This window comes from Neomonachus schauinslandi, chromosome 7, assembly GCF_002201575.2.
Source record: "Neomonachus schauinslandi chromosome 7, ASM220157v2, whole genome shotgun sequence".
Lineage (NCBI taxonomy): Eukaryota > Metazoa > Chordata > Mammalia > Carnivora > Phocidae > Neomonachus > Neomonachus schauinslandi.
This window is the reverse complement of record NC_058409.1, coordinates 6,767,306-6,775,931: the sequence shown is the minus strand read 5'-3', so window position 1 is coordinate 6,775,931 and position 8,626 is coordinate 6,767,306. Positions and strand designations below refer to the sequence as shown.

General features: G+C 62.7%; 3 protein-coding genes across 4 annotated transcripts in view; 1 reads left to right on the top strand and 2 right to left on the bottom strand.

The window, feature by feature from the left end:
• Window positions 1-293: 293 nt before the first annotated feature.
• LOC110581148 lies at window positions 294-2,627 on the bottom strand. The gene has a single exon (XM_021690902.1). It carries the CDS (start codon window positions 1,872-1,874, stop codon window positions 972-974), a length of 903 nt encoding a protein of 300 aa, XP_021546577.1. The 5' UTR covers window positions 1,875-2,627; the 3' UTR covers window positions 294-971.
• Window positions 2,628-2,752: 125 nt separating this feature from the next.
• Window positions 2,753-7,757, bottom strand: JMJD4 (jumonji domain containing 4). Of its 2 annotated transcripts, none has more exons than XM_044916802.1 (6): window positions 7,330-7,757; window positions 7,094-7,259; window positions 5,155-5,280; window positions 4,607-4,874; window positions 3,992-4,090; window positions 2,753-3,553 (listed from the first exon to the last, which is right to left on the bottom strand). In XM_044916802.1, exons 1-6 carry the CDS (start codon window positions 7,592-7,594, stop codon window positions 3,251-3,253), a joined length of 1,227 nt encoding a protein of 408 aa, XP_044772737.1. In that variant the 5' UTR covers window positions 7,595-7,757; the 3' UTR covers window positions 2,753-3,250. The 2 variants fall into 2 exon arrangements, with proteins under 2 accessions (XP_044772737.1, XP_021546565.1); XM_021690890.2 differs by having other exon boundaries at window positions 2,757-3,553; window positions 3,944-4,090.
• Window positions 7,758-7,971: 214 nt separating this feature from the next.
• The window catches only part of SNAP47 (synaptosome associated protein 47), a 46,472-nt gene continuing 45,817 nt past the window's right edge, over window positions 7,972-8,626 (top strand). Inside the window, 1 exon segment of the mRNA XM_021690877.1 lies at window positions 7,972-8,065. The gene's annotated coding sequence lies outside the window, so the exon portion shown is untranslated.

Here is an 8,626-nt window from a genome sequence, read left to right as displayed (position 1 = left end):
CGTGCCCTCCTTAATGTCCATCACCCGGGTACCACATCCCCCCATGCCCCTCCCCTCTGAAACCCTCAGTTTGTTTCCCAGAGTCCAGAGTCTCTCATGGTTCGTCTTCCTCTCTGATTTCTTCCCATTCAGTTTTCCCTCCCTTCTCCTGTGGTCCTCCATGCTATTCCTTATGTTCCACAAATAGGTGAAACCATATGATAATTGACTTTCTCTGCTTGTCTTATTTCCCTTAGCATAATCTCCTCCAGTCCCATCCATGTTGATGTAAAAGTTGAGTATTCATCCTTTCTGATGGCTGAGTAATATTCCACTGTATATATGGACCACATCTTCTTTATCCATTCGTCTGTTGAAGGGCACCTCGGCTTCTTCCACTGTTTGGCCATTGCGGACATTGCTCCTATGAACGTTGGGGGGCAGGTGCCCCTTCTTTTCACTACGTCTGTATCTTTGGCTTTACCTAGATTTAAACCCTCCTGGGGTGGTCTCTGACCTCAGACCTCCTTTTCCTGCTGGCTTCTTATCCAGGGTAAAGACTTGTGATGCAGAATTTAGAGCCACAGTTGCAACTCAGTCCATAAGCATCCCTGCTCCCTGTACACAAGGAGTTCCAGCATCCCCACTATGCCTTGCACAGTTGTTCACCCCAGAAACGCCCACCCCATCAGGTACACTGTGGTCACTCCTGTCTGGCTGAGGCCTCACGACTGTGTCCTGGTTACGTCATGGGGGTGCAGACTTTTCCCATGAGGAGGCGGAAAAATGCAGCCTGAGCAGAGGGGTGCTACCAGAAATGACGATCCACGGGCAGCACGCACACTGCCTCACCAGTGAAACGCTGGAATGGTTCCAATCCAGGCGGCAAACACACATGCCCCGAGCTTGCTGGAGTGCCCTTCCAGGTCCTTCCCCAGGACGAGGAGCTGAAGGGCAAGCCAGGCAAGCCAGAGAGCCTCCAGTGCACCTGGTCACATACTGCCAACATCTTCCCCTGAAGAGACAGCCTGCAGAGGCAAGAGACGGGTGAATGATGGGGACGATGCTGAGTCAGCCCCTCCTCCCCAGCAGCTGCAACTGGACACACAGCATGGCTCAGGCCCAGGCCCAGTGACTGTGCAGTTTGTTGAATGCAAGTGGGTGTGCAAGAGGGGGGCGGAAGCTAGAGCGACATGGAGCAGCAGCTGTTGGCCACACACGGCAGTTCTGGGTGGTTTAGTGGGTTGGATGGCACAGCTTGAACGCGCGAGGAACAACTGATGAGTTGCCGTGTGTGCAGTGGTCACGGGTTTGCACCACGAACGTGCAAGCACCGCTTGACGGCACACCACGGCTGTGGAGACAGGACTACAAGGAACAGAACGAAGCCAAGTTTGCACGTGGCCTGAGCGTGCAGTGCGACATTGTCTAATAGCACCCAGTGGGCGTGCTAGAGCCAAAATCTTGATGATGAGAACAGGAGGAGCAAATGTGAGGTACTGCAGGTGTGCACACCGTGCACTGACTGGAGGGTAGTGTGAGCACCGGCATTCAAGGGACGTGTGGGATGCGTGGGAGGAGCGAGGACGTGGTAGAGCAGGGGTTCCGGGGGTGGATACGACAGGACACGTGTGCAAGGGGTGACGGCTGAATAATGCGGTGTGTGCGTGCCGCGGCACGGCTGGACGGCATGCGGGGACGTGTGCAGACGCAACTGTCCGACGGCGGTGTGGGGGGGGGGGGGCCGGTGCTACACACGGGGAGGTTGTGGGACTGCCCGCGGCTGCTGGGAAAGGAGCAGTTGCTGGGCGTCGAGGTGGGCACGGGACAGAGCAGTGTGCCGGCTGAGTCCCTGCAAGCACAGGGGAGTGACTACGTTGGTCAGTTCGACACATCGACTTCGCCAGGCCCTGGTGCCCACTGTTTGTTCAAACGCCAGTCTCCATGCTGCTGTGAAAGCATCCTTTAGATGTGGTTAACTCTGAATTTCGCAGACCTTGATAAAGCAGATTGCCCTCCACACTTTGGGAGGGCTGCATCCAGTCAGTGGAAGGCCTTAAGGGCAAGGACAGAGGTTTCCCAAAGCAGCAGTGCTGCCTTCAGACTTTAACACGCTAACCCTGAGTTTGCAGACTTTGGACCCCAGGCCACAAAGTCCACTCTCCCCTCAGTCCCTGGCCTGCTGGCCTGCCCTGCAGACCTCACTCACCAGCCCCCACCGTCTCTCGCTCTATCCTGCGGGTTCCATTTCTCTGGAGAACCCCATTACTGTCACTGTTGAGTGGCGCACAGAGTGGCAACTGAATGGTGCGGAGGTGTGCAGCATGGCTGTGAAGCACCGACTGCTGGTGGCCTACGATGGCCAGCACACGTGAAGGCTGGGAGAGGGACTACAGGGGGCTCTGCACACCTGGGGCAAGGTCCAGGCCCTCACTGGAGCCCGGGGGGCACGGGCAGTGCCGTCACAAGTAAGAGGGAGATAAAATCATGGGTGCCAACCGACCCTGAGGGGCCCCTGAACGCTGCACCTGTGATGCCTAGGGGCCTGCATGAGGGACAAGGTATGAGGCCTGGCCTGGTGCCCTGACTGTACAGACATCTTTGGCTCCGGATGGGGGTTCAGAGGAGGCACAGGCCAGTAGAGGGACGGCAGGCTCTATGTTAAGTAGTGGTTCTCCTATGGGATAGACACAGAGATCCTGGGCCCCAGAACGTCCAGCCCACATGGAGGGGCTTGCTCCAGGGCAAGATGGGAGACGAGCAGGGGTGTGGTCCTACTGCAGAGGGGACCCTGCAGGACAAGCCAGCTGCCTCACACTGCTGTGGATGGGAGGCCTATGGGCTGGGATGCTAGTCCTTGCTGAGGGAAGGCTGGGGGCACCAGGAATCCCAACCACATGCTGCCCCCACACCCGAGTCCCCAGCACACTCCGGGCCTTCTGGCTGCAGAGCTCACTTAGCAGGGCCTCCCCACCCACCCCCCCCACTGGATGCAGAGCACTCAGCCCTGGCTAAGCCTCATGAAGACAAGGAGCCCAAACCTTCTACATAGGCAGGGTCCCAGGGATGCCAGCGGACAGCCAGGACAGTACCACACCCACAAGAGCAGGAGCCGCACCTGGGACACCTGAGGCCACAAGGCTCCGCGGGAAGGTGACCTGTCCCATGCCACACAGCAGCACAGAGCTTTATTTCTGGAAGGCGCTGTGGAAGAGACTGCCTGCCTTCCATGCCGGTGCCTCGGGGCCCCACCTGATGCAAGCTTCATGCCCTAAAGAGAGGCAGTGGCGGCCACGACCTCCTCCAGCTGCTGGAGGAGCTCCCCCGGCTGCGGCGAGAACACGCTAGCGTCCACTCTCTGGAAGTCGGGGTGGGCCACCACGGAGGCCAGCACCTCTGCGATCCGGCTGACGTCAAAAGCAGCCTGCTGGGGGCCCAGCCTGCTGCCCGCACTGCCCTCCATGTCACCAGGGCCCATCTCTTTCGCCAGAAGCAGCAGCCTCCTTTCAGCGATGATCTTGAGAAAGTGGTAAAATTCTTCAAAATTGATCCCGGAGCAGGACCTCATGATGACCTGGCCAGAAGGAGCACCAGTGAGGCGTGGCTTGCTCGCAGCTCCAGGCAAGTGTCTGAAGACTGTGGGCAGGGCCCAGTCCCTGAGGATGGGAACAGAGATACCCGGGAGCCAGCCAGCGATGGGTCGGAGTCCTGCAACCTGGAAGCCGCAGCGACCTGCCCCAGGACCACACCGACCTTCACACAGGCAGGCTGGCGGCTACCATGTCCCCAAGACCACAGCTCTGACCTTACGGACCAAGCCCTCCTCTGAGAATGCAGGCTTCCCTGAGGGCTGGCCCACGCCCTCCCCCCACTGCGCCCTGGTCCTGGTGAGCCCCCTCCCCAGCCCTCACTGCGGCCCTGGAGAGCCCCTCCCAGTCCTTCCCTCCTGCCCAGGCTGGCCTACCTGGCAGTGATGGTCCCAGTCAGGCATAGTGTCCCTCCACTGGCTGACCTCCTGCTGCACGGCCCGGAGCTCTTGCTGCAGGAAGTGCCACATATTGGCCAGGTTACAGCCGTTGACCCAGTTGTGATTGATGGAGATGGTGTCCTCCTGGAAGGGGTGGGGTGTGGGTCCCCCCGTGAGTCCACACCAGACCATCCCCAAGCCCTGTCCTGAGGTCCTTGCAACCCTCCTCAGCCAGGAAGGGCTGCTCCTGTCTCCCGGTAGGTGCTAGCATAAAGAGGGGGCTGGATCTTCCTGAGGGCACAGCTAACCAAGAGCAGGGCTCCCAGGGGAACTGGGGAAACGCCACAGTGTATAAGGACCCACTGCTGCCCAGGGAAGAAACGTGGGAGGCTGGGAAGAAACGGGCTGGTGGCCCTTCTCCAGTCTGTGCAATCCCATACCCAGGCTCTCCGTGGGATCAGGAGGGGTGCGCCTGGCCCTCTCTGTGGAAAGGCATCTAAGAATGTGTGAAGGGTGAGGAGTGTGCTGGGTAAGCCAGGGGCAGGTGAACGGGGAGCTGGACACTCTGGGCTTGGGGTCAGACCGGTGGGACCCCAGGGCGTCTCCCTGACCTGTCTGGGCCACACTGCACGCACACGCGGTGGGGTGTGCCCGCCCTACCAGGTTGTGGACTTGGTGGTGCCACCCGCTGGGCACGAAGACCATCTCGCCCGCCTCCTGCGTGAGCTCCAGGGGTGGGCTGCAGTGCTTGCGCGTGGGGTACAGGCGGCTGTCGAGCAGCGCGGGTGAGGTCACGTCGTAGGGCAGGCCACCGTGGCGATCCCGAAGGGCTTCTTCTTGCCCCGGAGGGAAGAAGAACCACTTTTTCCTCCCACAGATGTTGACAGACCAGCTAAAGGAGCGGAAGATGTCAGCGTGGAACGGTGACCTGTGTGAAACCTCCTGTTGGTGCCTACTGAGCCAGAGGTGGTCTGGTTCTTCAGAAAGGCTGGCCGAGGACTTGGGCCCCAGGGGCCCCAGCGCCCACACCTCCCCCATCTGAGAGCCCCCAGGGGCAAAGTGGGTACAGAGGCTTGGAAATGGGACGCCTGGCAGCCTTCCCCACACCTAGGCGTCTCTGAGAGGCTCTGACAGAGTGGACAGGGTTGAGGAGAGTGTGCAGGGCAGGGACAAGGCGCAGAGAGGAGGTTGGGAGGGACGCCCGGTACCAGGTGCCAGCAGGCCCCATGTAGATAAAGCGGTAGTCGTCCACATCCAGGGCGTCCCAGTACTCATTGAGCCAGTCAGATGAGAAGTACACGGGCAGGGTGAACACGTCCTCGGCCGAGGCGTCCCTGCAGGGAGTGACGAGAGGCTGGGGCAGGAGTGGCCACCTTCTGGCCCCTGTGCCCCGAGCACGAGATAGCCAGAGGTTTGGAAGGACACGAATGACGCTGAGCTGCCTTCCACAGCCGGCGTCCACAGTGAGGCTGGCCACCCTGCGCTAGTCCAGCCACCACATGACCACAGCCCCAAGTGACCCCACCTGAGCCCTGTGCAAGGAACGAACGCCCGTCATAAACAGAGGAAACGACGTTGGGGGTGTTGTGACGCCGCCTGGATGACCCATGCGGGCGGCACCGCAACTGCTCCAGACCCCTGTTGCACCAGGTCCGGAATTTCAGCCTCTGGTTGAGCTGGTGCTCTAAGTGCCTCATGGGCATCACGCTGTTCTCCAGAACCTGTGGGCCTCGTCCCTCGTCCACGCTCTCGCCGTCTGCCGAGTGGATGCACGACCAGTGGCCCAGGCGCTATGGCCCATGTCCACTGAGGTCCTTCTCCCCTACCCCACAGCCCCCCACTCCTCCTGGTCCAAAAGCCTGATCCCCACAACCAGAACAATGCCCCCCCACACACACACACAGGAGCACACCAACCCAGCCCCAGAGAGAGTGAGCTCTCCCAACCACGCACTGGAACAGCTTCTGGAGTAGCTCACGCATCACTCGTGGTCAGAGGCCATGATCAGGGAGAGCCCGAGGAGCACCAAACCACTTGTACTGCCCCAAAACTGCCTCTGCAGGATGTCAGACTCCCACTTAGCCCTCGAATCAGATTTCACGTCCCCTAGAGCCGCCTCTGCCTGCCTGGCCTCCCTCTGCTCTGTTTATTCTGGGGTTTCCAGGGAAAATTCGTAATATTCAGTCAAAACTGACCTTCAAACAATGGACAAGGACGTCCCGTGTAATACCTAGAACACACTTATGCCTGTTTGAAGCCCACGCCCACCGTGCAGGAGCACTGGGTCTAGGAGTCCTATGTGCTGCTGGATCGAGAGTCCCTGGGGGCCACAACCAGGGTCTGGGTGTCCCCGATCCACCCCCTGGGGCCAGCTCTCCCTGCCAGACAAGACGCAGTGAGGCTGGGAGCATCCAGGGCATGCCGGTGCGAGATGCTCTTGGATGGGTCCTGGGAATCACAAGGGAGAGCCTCGCTGTAATATCCTGAGTTTCCACATCAGCAAAACGAGAGTTCAGTCGTTCACTCGTTTATACAAAACCCTTCGAGGCCGTACTCTGTGCCCTGCACCAGCTGACTGGGGTGTGAGTAGGTCGGTCCCTGCTCGTGACCAGCACACTGCCGGGTAGGGGAATGGACACAGAACCCAAGGACCCCCTCTGAGCACGGGAACGAAGCAGACGGGGTGTGGCTGCCCACGAGTGTGGGACATGTCCCAGAGGCCCGTCGTTGGAGCTCCCAGGGTGGAAGAAGGGTCCCTGGACAGGGCAGGCGAGTCACTGGTCCGTGATGGAGATGCTACACAGGTCGGGCACAGCCTTGCTGGGAAGACGGCCGAGAACGTGAGTGAGCAGAGCAGGGTGGTGCAGGACCTGGGGCAGCCGGGGTGAGTCGGACCTGGCCTGAGCTGGAACAGCCGGGCAGCCGACAGGAAGGGCACAAGCTAGGTGCGGCCAGTCAGAGGCGGTGCAGCCCGCAAGGACGGTTCCAGCAGCCAGGACACACGGGTTCCCACCTGGCGCGGCGTGGCCGGCCCTGCGACGGGGAGAACCTCCAACCACGCTGCAGGAGCCAGATTCGTGCACGCCCTGCAGTTCCCACCGGGGGGAACCACAGGCGGCTTTGTGCGCCCCGCCCCGCCCCCTTTACCTGCACAGGTGCCAGTCCTTGAGGTAGAGGCAGCCGCGCGGCGAGGAGCAGCCCCCCTGGATGTAGTCTTCCCAGTAGCTGATGTAGTCTCGGAGGAGCATGTGCTCCTTGGGGTTGGAATTGTACTCCTGGACCCCGCAGTTGGCCACAGGGACGACCACGTCTCCTGCAACGACAGGCCGTGGCACGCTGTGCGCCCTCCCCCGGACGGCTGCCCGCGCGCGCTCCGCACTTACCGTAGTTCCGCAGCAGGTGCTCGAAGGCCGGCTTCCCGTCTGGCGTCACCCAGCGCCTGCGGCTGCCCCAGCCCTCGGTGAAGGAGCTGGAGAAAACGCACGGCACGTTGGGCAGCAGGTAGCCCTTGAAGAAGTCGGCGTAGGAAAAGGAGTCCGGGCTCTCGATGAAGTCCACGCGGCCCGGCGTCGCGCCCGCCCCGCCCGCGGGCCGTCCGCGGAGGCGTCGGAAGTGGCTCTCGGCGAACGCGCGCGTCTCCCTGTCCATCCCCGGCCCGGCTTGGCGCCCGCGCTGGGCCACAGGGCGGCGGGGGACGCCGCAGCCCGGCGAGGGGCGAGGGGCGTGGGCCCGGCACCCGCCTCCGGCCTCCCACCTCCCCGCTCTTCAAACGGGGAGATGGAGAGGAAGTACTTGCTACAACTACTTCCGGAGCAGACGCGGTAGCCGGCACAGGCTGCGTGCCAGCCGGAGCGAGAACCGCGCGGCACAGGCCCCTGGAGCCTGCGATCGGCCCGGCGCGGCCGAGCGGAATCAAGAGAATGCGGCCAGAGCTCCTGCCGGAGGACGAATCCCAGCGCGCCGGGCCCTGGGCGCACGCGCATAGCAGCCTGCGGGCCTCGTTCTGCGCAGGCGCGGGAGCGGCCCACAGCGCCTCTGGAGCGACTGGCTGGTCTGTCCGGCGTCCGAAGCAGCGCCAGACCCGGGTCTCGCCGTCTTCGCATCTCCCCAGGGACGCGGGTAAGCGGCGCCCCCAGTCTGCGTTCGGGCCTGTGCCAGAGTCCTCCCGGCCCTCTCCCGGCTTAGTCCCGCCTGCTACTGCTGCCGCGATGAGAACCTCTCCTGTTCTGACAGAGAGGCCCCGGGGCCAAAGGTGGGGTCCTGCGGGGATGCTGGGGGCCCAGGGGGAACGGTGGGGGCCCGGAGGGGATGCTGGGGGCCCAGGGGGATGCTGGGGGCCCGGAGGGGACAGTGGGGACCCGGAGGCGATGCTGGGGGCCCAGGGGGATGCTGGGGGCCCGGAGGGGACGCTGGGGGCCCGGAGGGGACGGTGGGGACCCGGAGGGGACGGTGGGGACCCAGGGGGACGCTGGGGGCCCGGAGGGGACGGTGGGGACCCGGAGGGGATGCTGGGGGCCCAGGGGGATGCTGGGGGCCCGGAGGGGACGGTGGGGACCCGGAGGGGATGCTGGGGGCCCAGGGGGATGCTGGGGGCCCGGAGGGGACGGTGGGGACCCGGAGGGGACGCTGGGGCCCCAGGGGGATGCTGGGGGCCCGGAGGGGACGGTGGGGACCCGGAGG